The sequence below is a fragment of the Podospora pseudoanserina genome, chromosome 3 (assembly GCF_035222485.1).
Source record: "Podospora pseudoanserina strain CBS 124.78 chromosome 3, whole genome shotgun sequence".
NCBI classification, from domain to species: Eukaryota; Fungi; Ascomycota; class Sordariomycetes; order Sordariales; family Podosporaceae; genus Podospora; species Podospora pseudoanserina.
The window spans coordinates 3,716,952-3,734,834 of NC_085922.1; the positions used below are offsets into that span (position 1 = coordinate 3,716,952).

At 55.0% G+C, this 17,883-nt stretch overlaps 7 protein-coding genes and 2 non-coding genes across 9 annotated transcripts; 4 read left to right on the forward strand and 5 right to left on the reverse strand.

Moving 5' to 3' along the window:
- Positions 1-47: 47 nt before the first annotated feature.
- On the reverse strand, positions 48-1,654 carry QC764_311345 (uncharacterized protein; the record flags this gene model as incomplete). Its single annotated transcript, XM_062946245.1, has 2 exons — positions 48-1,020; positions 1,073-1,654. The coding sequence occupies 2 exons, from the start codon at positions 1,652-1,654 to the stop codon at positions 550-552; spliced, it is 1,053 nt and encodes a 350-aa protein (XP_062802242.1). The 3' UTR covers positions 48-549.
- Positions 1,655-2,008: 354 nt separating this feature from the next.
- Positions 2,009-2,100, forward strand: QC764_0058680. Its single transcript has one exon. It is a non-coding gene; the product is annotated as a tRNA-Glu (tRNA).
- An 82-nt stretch (positions 2,101-2,182) lies between these two features.
- QC764_0058690 lies at positions 2,183-2,275 on the forward strand. Its single transcript has one exon. It is a non-coding gene; the product is annotated as a tRNA-Gln (tRNA).
- Positions 2,276-2,452: 177 nt separating this feature from the next.
- On the forward strand, positions 2,453-4,620 carry QC764_311340 (uncharacterized protein; the record flags this gene model as incomplete). The annotated part of the gene is made up of 4 exons (XM_062946244.1): positions 2,453-2,813; positions 2,871-2,966; positions 3,019-3,234; positions 3,296-4,620. 4 exons carry the CDS (start codon positions 2,453-2,455, stop codon positions 4,618-4,620), a joined length of 1,998 nt encoding a protein of 665 aa, XP_062802243.1.
- A 561-nt stretch (positions 4,621-5,181) lies between these two features.
- On the reverse strand, positions 5,182-8,308 carry TRP3_1 (anthranilate synthase / indole-3-glycerol phosphate synthase). Its single transcript, XM_062946243.1, has 4 exons — positions 7,820-8,308; positions 7,556-7,643; positions 7,417-7,487; positions 5,182-7,348 (listed from the first exon to the last, which is right to left on the reverse strand). Exons 1-4 carry the CDS (start codon positions 7,865-7,867, stop codon positions 5,420-5,422), a joined length of 2,136 nt encoding a protein of 711 aa, XP_062802244.1. The 5' UTR covers positions 7,868-8,308; the 3' UTR covers positions 5,182-5,419.
- A 433-nt stretch (positions 8,309-8,741) lies between these two features.
- Positions 8,742-10,973, reverse strand: PRM1 (plasma membrane fusion protein prm1; the record flags this gene model as incomplete). The annotated part of the gene is made up of 1 exon (XM_062946242.1): positions 8,742-10,973. The coding sequence occupies one exon, from the start codon at positions 10,971-10,973 to the stop codon at positions 8,742-8,744; it is 2,232 nt and encodes a 743-aa protein (XP_062802245.1).
- A 1,725-nt stretch (positions 10,974-12,698) lies between these two features.
- On the reverse strand, positions 12,699-13,799 carry QC764_311310 (uncharacterized protein; the record flags this gene model as incomplete). The annotated part of the gene is made up of 1 exon (XM_062946241.1): positions 12,699-13,799. One exon carries the CDS (start codon positions 13,797-13,799, stop codon positions 12,699-12,701), a length of 1,101 nt encoding a protein of 366 aa, XP_062802246.1.
- Positions 13,800-13,940: 141 nt separating this feature from the next.
- QC764_311300 (uncharacterized protein) lies at positions 13,941-15,100 on the forward strand (the record flags this gene model as incomplete). Its single annotated transcript, XM_062946240.1, has 3 exons — positions 13,941-14,075; positions 14,144-14,316; positions 14,371-15,100. The coding sequence occupies 3 exons, from the start codon at positions 13,941-13,943 to the stop codon at positions 15,098-15,100; spliced, it is 1,038 nt and encodes a 345-aa protein (XP_062802247.1).
- AAT1 (aspartate transaminase aat1) lies at positions 15,098-17,307 on the reverse strand. Its single transcript, XM_062946239.1, has 5 exons — positions 17,048-17,307; positions 16,844-16,971; positions 16,616-16,748; positions 16,483-16,533; positions 15,098-16,418 (listed from the first exon to the last, which is right to left on the reverse strand). Exons 3-5 carry the CDS (start codon positions 16,637-16,639, stop codon positions 15,318-15,320), a joined length of 1,176 nt encoding a protein of 391 aa, XP_062802248.1. The 5' UTR covers positions 16,640-16,748; positions 16,844-16,971; positions 17,048-17,307; the 3' UTR covers positions 15,098-15,317.
- Between the last annotated feature and the right edge of the window lie 576 nt (positions 17,308-17,883).

A 17,883-nucleotide genomic window follows, 5' to 3' on the forward strand; every position in this document is an offset into this window, starting at 1 on the left:
AGGCAGCCCTTATATAGGTATCTATCCCCCAGATAAGGTACTATTCCTGGGTCTCTCACATGCCTTAGTCCATCACTGTGCCACTATTCAGACTTTGTCCAAGGCGGCGGCGAAATTCTCCCTCGCGGCCATCAACAGGGCACAAGACCGTCACTGCAGCCAGACATGTAACGACCACTCCTCAAGTTTCCTTCGGAGTTTTCAGCTGCGACCTGCTTGTGAGGCGTGGTATGGCTGGCCACTCGGGGAGTAGTGAGCAATTCCCTCCCGTTTCTGGTTGATGGTCCAATTACGAGTTTCCAGCTGCGGCGTAGCAGCCTACCACACTTTGCTTGGAACTATCCAGTATGTGGTAAGGTGTGAATCAAGGATATTCCTGCATAAGCGAATGAAAAATGACAATAGCCCGTCGGTGTTTTTGTTTCGTCTATTTCAGTGTCAAACAATGAGACGGCCGACTGGGCTCGCTTCAGAAGTGTACCCAAAGTAGCCTGTGCCTTTCACCGAGGAGGTCTTAGTTACCTTGGTATTCAGGTTTTGCGGACAGGTTCAAGGCTCCCGTTTGTGATCCACTTCGAAAGGCCTAAAGTCTCCAATCGCCTGCTGCATCCTTACCATCCTCACATTCTCCTTTCCCAGCCACCACCCTCTCAGATCAGCCAGCCCCTCCTCGACCTCTGTGTACGCCATGGGGGATGTCCCTGTTGTGAAGACGACTCTCCCATTCCACTTCCTGTCCTCCTTCTTTCCACTAAACAGATCAGAATCCTTCTCCTTTCCGTACACTTCCACCTTCCTTTTTTGTGTCGCTGTGGCCGAAAAGACAAGTGCAAGAGCAATCTCATCGGCAGTTTTGACGGGAAGCTTCTCCAGCTGAACACCCGGTGTCAAAGGAGGCAACGGTGTCGTTGGTGGCATCGCATCTGAAGTAAACGGAAACGTAGGGCCAACAGCAACCCCATTGATAGTTACCCCGTCTTGAATAGCAACCGTCCTCAGCGAGCGTATCATTCCTAGGATCTTCACCTCTTCTCTTCAGCGTTATTTCATTTCCTCGGGAAGGAAAACTCACAGCAGAACCCGCACACCCATCCATCACGCCCTCTCCAGGCATCCCCACAGGAGGCAGCACATGACAAGACATGTAACCCCCAGCACCACCCGGTACACAAATGACCACACTCCCCCCTTTCCCCTTCTCATCCCCCAGCCTCCCAACACCCGACCGCGCCATAACCGCCCAACAAACTTTCACAAAGTCCCCCACAGTCCTCACCTCCCTCGCCCAGTCCATCCCCACCCCGTTTTCGCCTTCCCGATCATCATCACCTTCACCCCCAACCTCGAAGAGAATCCTCTCTGGCCCTGGTACATAAAACGCGTAGTCAACTTCTCCGCATCCTTTTACCGCAGCTTTTAGCTCCTTCCAATTCCTGACGTCAACTCTCAGAAAAGCCAGGCAAGAAGGTATGCCTGGATCTGGTGTGAGTAAAGAGTCGTTGTGTTCTGGGTCGAGGATGATGACTTTTGAGCAGCCTTTTTCGGCCAGCAAGAGAGCAGTGGAGAGGGTTATTTCGGAGGAGCCGCCTGTTATGAGGGCTGTTCTTCCCGCGAGGGGGGGGATGAGGGAGGGGGTTATGGGAAGGGTGGTCATGCTGAGGTTTTGTCGAGTAGTTCAACATGACTGATGAAAAAGAAGAGAGGTCCCAGGCAGTCGGTATGGAATAACCAAACGTGTTAAATACTTCGGCAATGATGCTGAGCCGTCGGAGTCGGGAGACGTTGGTGGCTGGAGCGTCAGTGGCCTTCCGATGTGTGCGGGAAGACAACCCGGGTTGGTGGTTCCGAATCATCTTCAAGACTCCCAAAGATGTCAGACTGCAAGACGTTCACCATTCCCGGCTTATTTGAGATATGAGGATACAAAGTCAGGGGTCAGGGGTGGTAAAGGTCCCTCATAAAGCCTGGGGTGGAACCAACATCCATCATCCAATCGGAACCATCCTCATCGGGTATGGTGTAGCGGTAACATCGTTGACTCTCACTTCTCAGAAGTGTCTGTTCTCTCAACAGCCCCGGGTTCGACTCCCGGTATCCGAGTCCCAACATTATTTTTTCCCACTCAGAATTCGACTTCAACCAACTTCTTGAACCCAATGTCGAACCAGGGCACATGTCCCAAGGTTGTGTAGTGTAGTGGTTATCACTCTGGATTTTGACTTGAGCCTTCGGTCACTGCCTTCCAGTAACCCCGGTTCGAACCCGGGCACGACCTCAATTCTTTGCACTACCATCTTCCAGATGGTAGTTGTAGTTTTTGGACTCTAGCTTCTTGGCTAGAAGCTTCAGCGCTTTTCCTTCTTTTTCACTTTACTTTTGCCCCGGCGTTCATTCATCTTGCAGATTCCTGAAGCGGGACAGTTGGGACAGTTGGGCACCAATTCACCTCGCGATGGACTCACTCGCCGAAGAGATAGGCAAGTCGCCATACTGGATCACAGCCTTGATTAGTGTTCACCAATATGGGCTTGATCTTCTGCAGCAGATTCAGTCCGGTGCCGCAGTTGACATCCCCACGGCTACCCGAACAATCGACAAGTTCGAGGCGTTAGCTTCCACATGTTTCAACGCGTACGACAATGAATTCATTCTCTTTGTAACCGGCTCAGGCGCGAGTCTTGGTAGTCTTATGACAACCATTTGGGAGCTGAAGCGCGCCGTGTTTTCTCAGCGGACGACGTCTCGGTCAGAAGTTTTCAATGTGTGTCTGTTTTGCGCTTGGGCTTTGAGGCGGGTTGGGAATGGAATTGTTGGTATGTGAGAGTGAGTGCCTTGACTCCTAAGTTGACTGTTCTCTGACAAGAATCTAGGAAAGTATTCTTGGAGTTCGTGGCAGGGGTCGCAATGGATTGCTAACAGTTACCTCTGTGCCATTGACAACTGGCCTGACTTTCCCGCCTTGAAGCGTCAGCTCGGGGGGTGGCTGTGATTTGTGTCGTTATCTGAAGGACAGGATAGAGAAAAAGGGGGTGGATTCGAATCCACTTCGTCCTAGATCGGAAAACACGAAAGTTGGGGTCTGGATTGAGTTCCGTTATGTGCCCCGAAAGGCAACCGGGAACGACGTTCGACCAGAGCTGACACATGCTCTTGAATATGGCTCGGTGTTTCTGTCAACTACCTCCCCATGGTATTCGACGCCTGTGTGGCAGTTTATGGTGGAATATAGGAATAGTAAGTCAAGCATCACATCTACCAGATTTATCTCTTCGTCTAACTGCCTCTTCTGTTCAAGAGCAAGTCGCAGACGAGTTACAAATCTTCTCCCCACCACAGCAGGAGCCATGGTCAGCCCCCAATATCAGCTTCACCCAATCCATCCTCAACGCAGCACGACCAGCAACCACGAAATTCAAACCAACCCGCCTCCTCTCCCTCCCCACATCCCCCAGCTCGGCCATCAAACTCACCACCACCACCCACATCCCCCATCCCATCCAATACGCAGCCCTAAGCTACTGTTGGGGTCCCTCTTCAGACGCGATCCAGCAAACAACCCTCACAACCTCCTCCCTCCCCTCCCGTATGACCGGCATTCCCCTTTCCGACCTCTCCCCTGTCATGCTTGACGCAGTAAAGGTCTGCCGCTCCCTTGGCATCCCTTACCTCTGGATCGACGCTTTATGTATCATCCAGGACAGCAAGACAGACTGGGAGTTTGAGTCACAACAAATGGCGCGGATCTATGAACATTCTTACCTTACCATCTGCACCGCGTGTTCGTCATTCTGTCTGGAGGGGTTCCTGTCCAAGCGAGCTGTTTACCCTGAATATAGGTACACATCCCCTGCCAAGGGCATAGTTAACGGGGTGTTTACACTCCGATCAGTGCCCAGCAACAGCGATGGGACGCTGGCAGCAAAGGCATCCTCCCCACCGCTAGAGCAGGATCTATCCGTCACGAGCTGGAGCGAAAGGGGGTGGGTATTTCAGGAAGGGGCCATGTCCACCAGCAAATTATTCTTCGGCAAGTCGATGCTTCACGTCCAAACCAACTCTCTTGTCCTCTCCGAAAACGGCCACCAATCTGAAGTAAAAGCCAACAACAACCACGACGACCGCAACACATCACCCAACACCACCCCCCTTTCCCTCCTCCCCCTCCCCCTCCTTCACGGCGACAAGACCAACAACCGCTACGACCTCTGGCTATCCGTCGTCGTGAAATTCGTGCACTCGAAATGGACAATAGAAGAGGACCTCCTCCCCGGTTTGTCCGGTCCGGCCTCCAGATTCAACGACATCCTGCCCCCCGACGACGCCTACCTCGCGGGACACTGGCGGTCCGACCTCCACGCCAGCCTCCTCTGGGTCGCCGGCCGCCGTGGTCACCACCCCCGTCCCAACACCCTCCCATCGCTGCTGCAATCCCTCCAAAAAGGCAACCCCCTCCGCTGCCCCAGCTGGTCCCGGCACAGGCCGCAGGGACGACATCTTCCGCTTCGTGCACGGCCTACCCGACGGGAGGAAATGTCGTGTCCGAACCCACCTGCGGCCGGAGTTCAGCCTAGTCAAATCAAACGTGCAAGCGGAGGGGGTGTGAACCCTTTGGGAGGCTGACCCCGGAGGTCAGCTCGCTCGGTCGTTTCCGGGAAGGTCATTCCCATGTCAGACGTCCTCCCTCCCTGACAAACCCAAATGGGAGTTCACCACCGAGAGCGCGGAGTGGCGGTGCGCAAACGCCGAAAGGGGATACCTCATCATGGTGTCGCATGACTGGGATGATGATGCTGCTTGTGGATCTAACCCAGCGGTGACGACAGAGGAGGAATTGTCAAAGATCAAGCTGCTTCTGCTGTCGAGCTGCTGCTCGTTGTCCGAGTTGCCTGCTGGCAGCATCAAACCAGGTGCAGAAGCAACGACCAAAATTCTCTTTCCAACAGAACACAGCGAGACATTTCTCGACGACCCGGACTTTCAGTCGGGAGGGGGGTGGGGGGGGGACTTGCTCGTTTTGTCAGGACCAAAAACACAAGAGAGATGTCTGGGGTCTGTTGCTCTATCCAGCTGACTCACAAGGGAGGCACTACAGGGTGGGCATCTTTTACTCTCGTGCTCAGCACGGTGGCTCGGAAGTGTTCAACAAGGCAGAAACGTGCGAGGTTGAACGCACAAGAGAGAGCCGAGCACGGGGAGAAAACATCACTGGAGACCAAGAACAAGTAACGGCCAAAATGCCAATATATTTCCTCCACGACCGACCCAAACGGTGGCCTGGTACACCCGGCATTCGAGATCAACTCCGCTCCATTTATGTAACAGATATGTCCCTCTGCTTGATATTGTTTTTTTAAAATCCAAGTCCAAAAAAAACTGCATTCACCCCCACCAAGTGAAGGAGCAAGCAAAAAAAGCAAGCTTAGAAGCGCAAGTCCCAGCCAATGACAGGTCCAATCTTGGGCAGCTCATCAGCAACGCTCTGCACGTCCTTGTCGCCACGGCCGCTCAGGCAAATGACAACGTCCTCGCCCTTCTTCATGGTCTTGGCGAGCTCAATGGCGCCCCAGATACCGTGGGAAGACTCAAGGGCGGGAATGATACCCTCCAGCTGACTCATCAGACGGAAACCAATAAAGGCCTGGGCATCAGTGCAAGCAATGAACTTGGCACGCTCGGTATCCTTCCAGTTAGACAACTCGGGGCCGACGCCGGGGTAGTCGAGACCGGCGGAGACGGAGTGGGTCTCGTCGATCTGGCCGTGCTCGTTCTGGAGGATGTAGGTCCGGACGCCGTGGAGAACACCCTTGGAGCCAGCAGTGAGAGTAGCACTGTGGCGAAGGGTATCGACACCGTCACCACCAGCCTCCACGCCCAACATCTTAACGCTCCTGTCCTCGGCGAAGGGGTAGAACATGCCGACGGCGTTGGAGCCGCCACCGACGCAAGCAACGACGGCATCGGGGAGCTTGCCACGCTTCTCGAGCATCTGCTGCTTGGTCTCTCTGCCAATGACGGACTGGAAGGTGCGGACAATGGTGGGGAAGGGGTGGGGACCGATGGCAGATCCAATGATGTAATGGGTGTCCTCGAGGTTGACGACCCAAGAGCGGAGAGCCTCGTTGACGGCGTCGCGGAGGGTGCGACTGCCAGCCTCGACGGCAACGACCTTGGCGCCGAGAAGCTTCATGCGGAACACATTAAGAGCCTGGCGGCGAACATCCTCAGCACCCATGAAGACGGTGCACTCCATGCCGAACTTAGCACAGACGGTAGCTGTGGCTACACCGTGCTGGCCGGCACCGGTCTCGGCAATAATCTTGGTCTTGCCCAATCTCCTGGCGAGAAGAAGCTGACCGAGGGCATTGTTGATCTTGTGGGAACCGGTGTGGTTGAGATCCTCTCTCTTAAGCCAGATGTTCGCACCACCAGCGTGTTCCGTCAGGCGCTCAGCAAGATGGAGGTGACCGGGGCGGCCCATCCAGGGGTAGTGAGAGCGGTACTCCTCCCAGAAAGCCGGGTCATCTTTGATCTTGTTGAAGCCGTCCTCAAGCTCGGAAAGGCAGTCCATCAGGGACTCGGGGACGTACTGGCCACCAAACTCGCCGAAACGCTTGGGGAGATCAGAGTTGATCATGTCGAGCTGGGCAACAAGGTCATCCGTCTCCTTGATGACAGCATCCACGGACACATCTCCAGTCTCCTGAGCACCGTTGATGGCCTCGAGAATGCCAACCTCGCGGGTGGCCTCCTCCTCGGGGGAGGTGGTGCGACCGCAAAGGTAACCGCAGTACTCCTGGACAGCCTTGTTGATCTCGTTCTCGGCGGCGTTCATAATGGTAGTAACAATCTGACTGCCGACGACAACACCATCTGCAAGCTGAGACACGGACTGGAAGTGATCGCGAGTGCTGACACCGAAACCAACGGCCGCGGGCTTGTCGCCACTGTACTTCTTCACACGGGCGAGGAGCTCCGGCAAGTGAGCGTTCAGGGTGCCACTAGCACCGGTGACGCCCTGGCGAGAGACGACGTAGATGAAGGAGTCGGCGAGCTGGCAGAGGATACGCATGCGGGCATCCGAGGTGGCGGGAGCAATGAGGGGGACGTAGGAGAGACCGCCGCGGGTGCAGAGTCTGCGGAAGGAGACGGCCTCCTCGGGGGGCAGATCGACAATGATGAAGCCATTGACACCGGCTTCCTTGCAGTCCTTGAGGAGACGCTCCTCGCCGTAACTGAGGAGGGGGTTGTAGTAGCCCATGAGGAGAATGGGAGCCTTGAGGCCACGCTTGCGGGCCACGCGGACCATGTCGAGGACGCCCTCGGTGGTCACGCCATGCTGGAGAGCGATCTGTGTGTTTTCTCGTCAGTGGCTTGTTCGCCGCTCGTCGAGAAATACGCTGGGCAAGGTAAGCTTACAGTGTTGGCAGTCTGGATTGTAGGGCCATCGGCAATTGGGTCAGAGAACGGAACGCCGAGCTCAATAACATCTGTTGGCGACAAGTTAACGGTTTTGTGTCTTTCAGTGGCAGCACAAAAAGGAAGAATATTTGCATACCGGCGCCGCCCTTCTCCATAGCCAGAAGGACATCGGGAGTGGCTGCGGGGTTGGGGAAACCGGCCGTGACATAGGTGACAAGGGCAGACTGTGGTTGTGAATAGAACAGGTCAGCAATTGGCTCTCTCTTGTTTGTTCTTGAACAGCCGTTCCCCGTTCTTCCCTGTTCCCCGGATTCCGGGATTCAGGCCGTTGGGATATCCAAAATAAAAAAAATAAAAAATAAAAATGGCGGGGTTGTTGAGTGGTGGGAAAGTTACTGACCCTGTTCTGCGCCCTGCAGCGAGCAAACGTCTGCTTGAGGCCTTCCATATTGAATGAATGCGCGTGCTGGCAATCGAGAGACCAATTGGGTGGGAAGGAGAAGGAAGGTCGGGATTCAACAGCAGAAATATGTCAACAAGTTTCTCCCCGGGTTCTGCTTCTGTCTTTGTTTGGAGTTGTGGTTGAAGGGGGAGGCGAGTCATAACCTCATATCAGCGGCACCCCCCCTGTAAAGTGGCAGAAAATTAGCGGAGCCCTTCTGGGGGTTGAGTCACCGCCCCCTCCTCCAGTGCCCCTCTCGACCGCAGTGCGTGCTGCAGTCTCGCCCCCGTCACCGAACATGGAATTTTTCTGCCGGCTCGCCACGACCTGGGCCTTCCCCGATTGCGGAGGCCATGTCCCGCGATGCCTGAAGAGGCCACGGCGCCGGTCATCACGACCCGAGGTGCCGGAGATCGTGGATACTTGCGGACAAGCCCGTCATCAAAAAGACAACACAATGGGTTTATTCAAGTCCACTTTGGGATCTCACAAAGAAAAAGGCATTTCGATTGCACAGATCCAACTCAAACTGGGCTTCATATATATACCAAGTATCTTATATCTTGCCCGTTGGAGTCCCAGCAATCAGGGGATCTCACATAAATCGCAACAACAACAAGTAAATGCATGCCGGATGTCTTTTTTGATGATCTGGGTCTGTCTGCCAATCTACCGAGGTATATATATTGGAACGTCTCGCTATCCAAACGCCTTACCAACCATGCAAGCAACAAAAGAAACCAAGAGTGAAACGGAAAGAAAAAAAAAGAAAAAAATATTAAATGACCGAGTACATCGGCGGTGGTTGTCCCAGCCCAGCTCCAGAGGACGAGCTCTCCTCATAACTGCCCCCATTGATATCCTTCTTCTCCCGCCGTCCCTATCGGCCAGAGTACCCGGAATCCTCAACGGTAGGGTAACTGCTCTTTCTCGCATGCGTATTCCACTTCTCCGACTCGACCTTCCCCCTCTTGACGCTCCCGGCATAAACCACCTCTTGTCGGTAGTCATGATACGCACTCGTCTCTTCCTGCTCGTCTGCCTGGACATCTCGTTGGTGTCGTCTGTTGGCGGCTGTGTCGCCGGGAGCAAAACTGTTAGGTCTGCTCCCAAACTTCACGCCCCATCTGTCACCGCCCAGACCGCGTGTCTTGTCGTTCTGCGTCATCCTGACCAGCGCGTAGACCACACCCCCAAGAACAATGATGACATAAACCAGAAGAAGTGCCAGCGAGATGAGCGCCTCTTGAACGATGCCGCTCTGCAGCTTGCTCACCACCTTGGCCACCGCGTCCGTAATCTCATCCGTCGTGACACTAGCAGGCGTAGCCAGGAAGCTGGTCAGCTCACCGTCGCCATTGACGCTGTCGTTGGCTCCGGCACTGAACATATCATTGCGGAAGAGCGGCAGCGTCACCTTGGCGTGGTCATGCACCCACGTCAGCCCCTTCTCAACCGTGTCAATCTTTCGCAAAATGACACAGCCAACGATGTCCCTGGCCACGTTGAACAGAACGGTGTCTTTGAAGACAGCCTCGACCGCCTTGCTGATCTCGTCTTCAAAGGTGTTGAGAGTGTTGTTGACGGCCTTCGTGGCGTTGGTGACGTAACCGAGGACGTCGTTGTTGATGTCGTTCTGCAGACCCAGGATCACTCCGTTCGCACCATCCGACCAGTCCGTCGAGACAGCCTGTAATGTGCCAACAACATCTTCGGCAAAGTTGCCGACTTGAGTAGCGAGCTCCGGAGCCTTATTCTGGACAGCCCTCAGCATCAAGTACTGGCAGAAGCAGCTAAAGAACCCAGCCATGGCCAAGGCAAGAACGAACAGCGCCGGCAGCGAAGTGGCATAGGCCACCGTCCACCGCGCCAGAAGGTGGTTCCTGCCAGTCATCCTGAACCGCTTCCCAAGCCAGATTCCCGCACCAGCAGTCATCGGCCGGCCAGCAATATAGACCACATCCATCGGGTCGTAGCCATGCTCGGTAAATACTCTGGCCCTCTCCTTCTCCTTTCTCCAGCGGCGAATCTCAATCCAGCCCACGAGGATGATGGCCAGAACGGCCAGAATAGGGATGGCTACCAAGAAGGCAATTTTGGCTTTGGCGATGATCTCGAAGAGCGATTGGAAAAAGTCGTTGAGGAACGAGTTGGACGAGCAGAATGAGAGAGCCTGCTTCTGCGCAACGGGGAAGACGGTCTTGTCGAATTGGTAGTTGCCAAAGCTGGAGTTGAGCTGCTCTCTGACGAACTGGAACGGGATGCCAATGGCGTTCTTGGTGAAATTCTCTACCTGGTCGAAGGTAGGCACCTTCTTGTCGAGCTTGACGATGCTATCAACCATATCCGTCGAGTTGATGTTGATGTCCTTGAGGTCGGCAAGGGGGCGGCTGATGTCAATCTTAGGAATCGAAATGGGGCCGATCAAGTTGCCTGCGAAATTGCCGACTGCATCACCGACGTTCTCGAGAGCTTTCTGTACATCCTCAATAGTCTCTGAAATCTGACCAGTGAGGGTGCCAATGGCATCGTTCATGAACTTTGTTGCCGCCTCGATGCCCTTAGCGCCAACCTCGAGGGCACCGTGGATAAGAGCTGCAATGAGACAGGCCCATGTGCCAACGTACATGTTGATGACAAAGTAAACCAGGTTCTCGACCCCAGTGAGGATCAACATCAGGATCTGAACCATGGCAGAAACAGCCTTCTCAATTCCCTCCGCCGCCATCGAGTTGACACCCACAGACAAGTAATGAGGCATAGACGCCATGGCACTCCCGACATCTTCGACCTTGGTGCATGCTGAGAGGGCTTTGACTTTGGCATCGCCGATATTGTCGTTGAGGCTGCCGGTGAGGAGGAGGACGCGGACGAGGACGAGGATGAGGAGAACGGTCCAGCGGTTGAACCAGAGCTGAGAGAGCCTGGCGCGGAGGCCGAGGTAAGGAGTGACGGTGGGATCGGTGTGGGCGTGTGGTTGAAGCTTGGGAGCTGCCTGATTTTGCTGACTTCTATCGAGGTCGATCACCTCCCAGGAGTTGGCGTTGAGGCTGGCGGGAACAGGTGGCACCGTGGTTGGCCCTCCGGCCCTGCCCTTCTCGTCGTAGGTCATTTTGTTGCAAGGAAACTAGTGAAGGTATCTTGATCCAGCCAAGAATAATGGATTGTTGTGTATCGTGTGTCTCGTTGCCGTATGTATGTATGTACCTCGATGATATCGTTGATGAGTATGGAAACCGAAATAGGAAACTGAGCAGCAAATAAGAAGTCAAGGAAATGGAAAAAGAAAATGACAGAAGAAAAATGACAGACTCAAGCAAGCCAGGTGAGCATGATTGAGGGTGAACTGCCACGCGAAACAACAGTGGTGATGGACAATGGAGGAAAAGAGACAATGGGACTGTGTCGCGAAACAATGACGAGGGGCAGATGTTGACAATAAGAGAAAGCGAATGAATGGTGAATACACGGCCCGCACATGACCCAGGGCCCCAGACGATAGAGACAGGGCTGCTCTTTGTCGGTGTCGACAAAGCCATACAAGGTGAATTGCGACGCCATCTTGAAGCGCTCGCCTTAAGCGCCGGGGGCGTGTGAGCCAGTCGTTTCTCCGTCCGGGGTCCTCCGGGGCGGCTGCCGAAACCACGTCGTCAAACTGCGAGGCGACCTCACATGACGGTCAGTCTCTGTTGATTGAACAGGATAAAGGTAGCTGAACCCGATCTTGTATTCAACGGTCTTGTCACATCGTGGGAGGAACTCTGCGAGATCTGGCATCGGCTGTCACCAGGGCACTACCCGTCACGGAACCGGAGGATTTTGAGAGTTGAGTGTCCGCATGATTGACTGCTGGTGTTTGTTGTGTTGTGCATATCCATGTGTCTGCTCTGCGTGCCAGCCCAGTCGTCGCTCATGGCTAGGATGATGATGGAACTTGAAGGAGATGGCGATGCGAAACTGGAGGTGAATTTGTTGTAGTTGCTCAGTTGTGGTTCAAACCGCACATCGAATGCCAAGCCACACCTGCCTGTTGCCCTGAGGCCAGCCACCCGCCTCACTTGCTGCCCGTTATTCTGCCTTCCAGTATATCGTACTTCAATACCTTGAAAGCTGATTCTTCCGATGATTCTCCATTCAACATCTCAACTTACTTACACCATTCAGGTGACTCATCAAGTTGACCTCGCAGAGATCCCTTCATGAGCCGTCACTCTCGGAGTTGTGCCAAGACGCAAGACCAGACGGACGAGCTTGCCAATTGATTGGCTGACGTTGCTCAGGAACGGCGGCTACCAGCGATCCACTTTACCGGGGCGGGAGCTGTCAGCCAATCAATTGTCCAAGATCCCTAGCTTTAATTCTCAAAATAGCTTTCTTGCCATCTCTTTGTTTTCTGAGACCACGCAACAATAACGCCTGGGGTAATTCGGTTTCGTCGGGGATATTATCTCATTCTGGAGCTACTAGTTTATCTCGGTGGCCGAAGCCAGGACATATCAATGCCATGCGCAACATGAGTGTAGAGAGTCAAAAACAATCTGCAAGGGAACTCGGTAGCAGAGTATTGATTTGATTAGCTGATGGGAGCAGAGCGAGTGACAGTTTCCAGGTAATGCTTTCTTGTATTTATGCTCACAATAGCTTCGCCATTCTGTTTGGCCTACTCTTCCAGCCAAGAGAGAAATCATGTCGATATTCCTAGGGGTAAAGTCGTAAGGCAGCTGGAGCATGTTGAAGAAAAGCTTGAGCAAGATGGACCAAATCGAGACGGACATGTTCAGAAATACACGTAAGATGTATACACATAAATTTACATTGCTTCGCATCTGCTCATCCTCTACACCTTCGCCTTCTTAGGGGCCTTCTTCGGTGCAGGCTTCTCCTTCATGAAGCCCTCATCCTTGGCCACCTCGACCTCGCCCAGTTCGAGAATCTGCTCACTACCTGTCTCCGACAATATGGCATCCGTCTCCTTGATATACGCCTCCCTGCCCGCCTCATCCACCACCCTCCCATCCGGAAGCACATGCTGCCCAGTCGATGCTTCCGACCCCGTCATACCCAGCTTCTTCTTGGTATAAAACTGAATCTGCTTCTGCTCCATTTTGTACCTCTTGTTCTCCTCCCTCACCTGCTTCTCCAACACCCCGTCCACCAACCCCAACTGTTTCCTCTCGGCGGCGAACCTCTGCTTGACAGCCCTGGTCTGCATGATTCTCCAGCGTAACCTCCAGCCCCACGGACCCAGCTCCTTGATCCTGTTGGACTTGATCCCCAAGAGGTACTCATCCAACCCGCCGACTTTGTCAATGGTCCGGAGGACCCGGGTGGTCAGCCTCGTCTGGACCCAGGTGCGGAGGGAGAGGGAAAAGAGGCGCTTGCGGTGGACGTTGGGGCGCCATGTTCGACGGGTCTTGATCTCGTTCTTCTCGGAGACGTTGTTGCCGTAGCGGATGGTGGCGTGGCCGTAGAGGCCGGTGTTGGACTGCTTGTAGTAGAGGCGGGGTCCGAGAGGGTAGGGGGGGGGATGGGGGGCTTGGCCGGTGGGCGAGGGGATGGGGCCGCCAGAAGGTCTGTTTTGGTTGTAGAGTTGGGAGGGGGTGGTGGAGAAGGAGCGGATGGGGAGGGTGAATGTGCCGGTGGTGGTAGTGGTGGTTGTCGCCGCGCGGAGGCAGGTTCTCGCTGGGAGGAGGGCTGACATTGTGATGTGGTGTGCTGCCCACGGAGGGCAATTTGGTGGTGTGAAGAAGGGAAAAACTATCGCGGTAGCATTGGCTGGGGTCGGGTTGGTACACGAGGCGCAATTGACGGAGTGGGCGCCCAACTCACAGGCGACTGACGATAGCAGCGACGACGGCGACGGCGACGACGAGGTTGAGCTCCAAAAATTCGAGCAGCCGAAATGCATGGGTTGTGGCAGCCGGCGCCGGTTGCCCATGGTTGGGTGTCCAGGAGCTTGGACCACCCACTCTCAGCACTCACTCCCAGGGACCCTTGTCTCTCACTCATCGCGACTCTCACTCATCGACGACTTACACCTTCTTTCAACTCATTTTTTCAAAATAAAAAAACAGCCAAAATGATACCCCCTATTGACGATCTGGTTCTGCAGCAAAATCCCGAATTTGCAGCTCTTTACACCACCCTCACAACAGTCATCCTCAATCCCGATGCCTCCACACGAAAAGACCCCAAGGCCAAAAAGCGAGCTGCGGTGAGAAAGGTGCCGCTTACACCTCTTTTTGTCGTCCATGTTCACATAGATACTGACCCCCGAACCAGGAACTCGACACCCACCGGCTCAAAACAGCCAAACATCACCTCCTCATCAACGCCATCTCCACCGCCCACCCAACAACAGAACAACCACCCCCTCCAGCCCAAGAAAAACCACCCCTCCTCCGCCACCGCTCAACCTGCTCCTGCCTCCGAATCCCAACCCCTGAAACCATCTGGTCCCTCCCGCCACCCCTCCCCTAGCCCAACCAAGCCCCCCCTCCCTCCCTCAGTCCCTCCTCGACCTCCTCCTCCTCCTACCCCCCCTTTGTCCCCAACTCCCCCATCCCTCCCCCAGCTCCCCCTCTTGCTATCCTCTCCCCATTCTCCCTCCTCCCCTCCCACGTCCCCCTCCTCTCCTCGTTCTTGTCTCAAACCCTCCACACCAGCGCCTTAACCCTCGCCCGCCTCTCCCAACCAAACACCAACCCCTCCTTCCTCCACCGCTCCATCCCTTCCCTCCCAGCCTTCACCCTCACCCAGCTCGAAACCCTCCACCACAAGAAATACTCCCTCCTCCGCTCCCGCCTCTCCCTCGCCGTCTCGGTCAGCAACCTCCTCGATCAGCAAATCCTCATCCTCTCCAAGCTGATCAGGTCCCTCGAGGCCAAACACGGGCCCGTATCTCGGTGGCTAGAATACTCGGCCTCCGAAAGGGCCCTCGTCGCGCAGAAGCAGGAGCTCGAGATCAAAGCTCTCAGTCGGGCGCTCAAAAAAGAGGTTTACAGTCCAGAAGTGGCCACGGCGTTGGGGAATTACTCTCGACATCTGAGGGATGCCAAGTCGCGGTTAGGAGAGAGAATCAAGGGGCTGGAGGGGGAGCTGGGGGAGTATCACCACCAAGACGCAAGCACGGAAAGAGAAAAGACGAGGAAAATGAGGGAAATGGCGAGGGTGTATGCTGACATGGGGAGGCAGTTGGACGAGGTCAGAAAGGATTTGGAGAGGTTGGATACTGCTTGAGAGGGAGAATCAAATCAGATCAAACCAAGCTTCTTTTTGTGTACAAGCCCAATCCCATCCATCGTCTATAGATACGATAAATCTTTGTCTATACGACAAGGCATCTTTTTTCTTCCCTTCACACACACGCGCGCGCAAAAAAACAAACCCCCAATCACCCAAAATGTACTCCGGAAATTTTTCATGTTTTACTTCTTTACATTATTTTTACAGGTGTTCAACCGGTAACCTTGAAGATGGCCTCGGCCAGTCTCCCCACGTTGCCGGTGGTGATGCCAGCAACCGAGATTCTCCCGTCGCGGGTGGCGTAGACGCTGTGCTCCTTGGCCAGCGCATCCATCTGCTCGGGCGACAGGCCAGTGTAGGCAAACATGCCAATCTGGCTGGTGATGTGGCTCCAGTCGTGCTTGCTGCCGAGCTTCTCGAGGTTCTCCTTGAGGAGGGCACGCATGGTGATGATGCGATCGGCCATCTCCTTGACCTCGACAAGCCACTGGTCGTAGAGGGCGGGGGTGTTGAGGATCTCGGCGGCGATGCGGGCACCGTGGATGGGGGGGTTGGAGTACATGGGGCGGACGAGGATCTTGATCTGGGAGTCGACGCGCTTCTTCTCCTCGGCGCTCTCGCAGACGATGGAGAAGGCACCGATGCGCTCGCCGTAGAGACCCATGTTCTTGGCGAACGACTGGGAGAGAGCAACGTTGTGACCCTGGGCGACAAAGTGGCGGACGGCAAAGGCATCCTTGTGGATGTCACCCGAGGCAAAGCCCTGGTAGGCCATGTCGAAGAAGGAGTAGTGACCCTTGGCCTTGACGGCCGCCTCGATCTCCTTCCACTGCTCGGGGGTAGGGTCGACACCGGTGGGGTTGTGGGCGCAGGCGTGGAAGAGGAAGATGGAGCCGTTGGGGGCCTTGTTGATGTCGGCGATCATGCCCTCGAAGTCGAGGCCGATGGTCTCCTTGTTGTAGTAGGCGTACTTCTCCACGGCGAGGCCGGAATCCTTGAAGACGGCGGCGTGGTTGGCCCACGAGGGCTGGGGAATGTAGATGGTCTTTGCGCCGGGGAAGAACCTGGCGAGGAAAGCGCCGCCAATGCGGAGGGCGCCAGTACCGGAGATGGACTGGGTGATGGCAACACGGTCGAGGGCCGGGGAGTCCTTGCCATAGGCGAGAACGGCAGCGGCCTTGGTGAACTCGGGGACACCGGTGATGCCAGCGTACTCCTTGTTGAGGCGCGAGGCAATCACCTTCTCCTCAGCCTGACGGACAGAGGGCAGGACATAGGGCTTTCCAGCGTCATCGCGGTAGGCGCCGACACCTTGAGGGGGGGTTGTTAGTCTCGCGCGCGGGATATTCGCTTTTGGGAACGGGAACGGAACGAACCGAGGTTGATCTTCTTGTCGAAAGTGTCGGCCTTGAAAGCTTCCGTGATACCTGGAGACGAGCAACATACGTCAGTTTTCGGTCTTGGGTCTGTGACGCCTTGCGCAAAGGCAACCGGGAGGAACAAACACACCAAGAATGGCCTGTGAAAAGTCATCGACGGGTCCCGGTGGTTAGCAAAACGTCATACGGCACTGGACACTACCTCATGCGCGCGCGAGGAACCGTCGGGAAGACTGGTGGTAGGGTGACAGGAAACATACATCCTGTTGCAGAAGAACGTTAGCTACTGACAGTTGCGCAAAGGCAACCACGCCGTTGACGCCGTTGACACGGTTGGACAGATCAACCAAAAACATACTGGGGGACCTTGAGGGACATTGGCCCACGTAGAAGCAGCGCGGAGGGTGAATTGGGCGCGGCCAGCAAGGGCGGCCCGGCGCGAAACCACTCTGAGGGAGGAAAGCATCTTGCGTCTCGTCTGTCTCTCTGAGGAGGTGTCAGTGTCGAGGTGAAGGAGAGAGAAACAACACAGAAATGACGGTTGGGAAGGTGTGGATTTTACCTCGCCGGTCTGGCAGTTCTAGAGTCTACCGAGTTTCTTGGGTAGTGAGCTGTGGTTCGATGCGCCTTCGAAATGGGGGGGGTTCAAGTGGCTTGTGGGTGGGTGGTTCCCCGTCACATCACCTGTTGGAGGTGGGGCAGAAAAGTTTTTGACCAATTGTTGTGCTGGAAACCCGAGCAGCATCCCACGAACGGTGCCGCCACGGAGCTGGATTCCGTCCACCCCCGACCTCGGCCGAGCTACCCCGGCCTCAATGTGACTCTTTCTGGCGGCTGAATGCAATCCAGCTGTCATCTTTTCTCTTTTTGCTCTCCCTTATGGTCATCAATCAGCGAGGCTGCAGCTGAGAGTCTGGACTTGTTTCGGCGTTTAGGGTTCAACCACAGCTTTTGGGGAAATGGAGGGGAATGAGGGGTAGCTGTTGATGTTGCTGGGCCAACCACTCTAACACCGATTTACTAGCGAGGTAGCTGACATGTGAACACCATGAAGGCCTATTCACTGCTTCAGAGGTTGTGAGATGACAAGTTAATCGATGAGATCAGATGAAGTTGCCTTCCACTTCAGTTCTGTGTAATGGCTGATCCGATGTTTGGGAAATCGTCATCACGTTTGCCTTCGGTCTCACCTCCCACGGCAACCACATCATCACAATGCAACGCTGGCGTGTGCGAGCCGGAATAGGGGCTCAGGGGTAAGGGTCAGCACACACTCCCTTTACTGATCGGGCTCGATGCATCTACGGGTGCAACCAGCATGGCAATCATGGAAATTCTTGACGCCAGTTGGTAGCAAACACGGATGTCGCAGTGTCACTGTCATCCCATCCACGTATC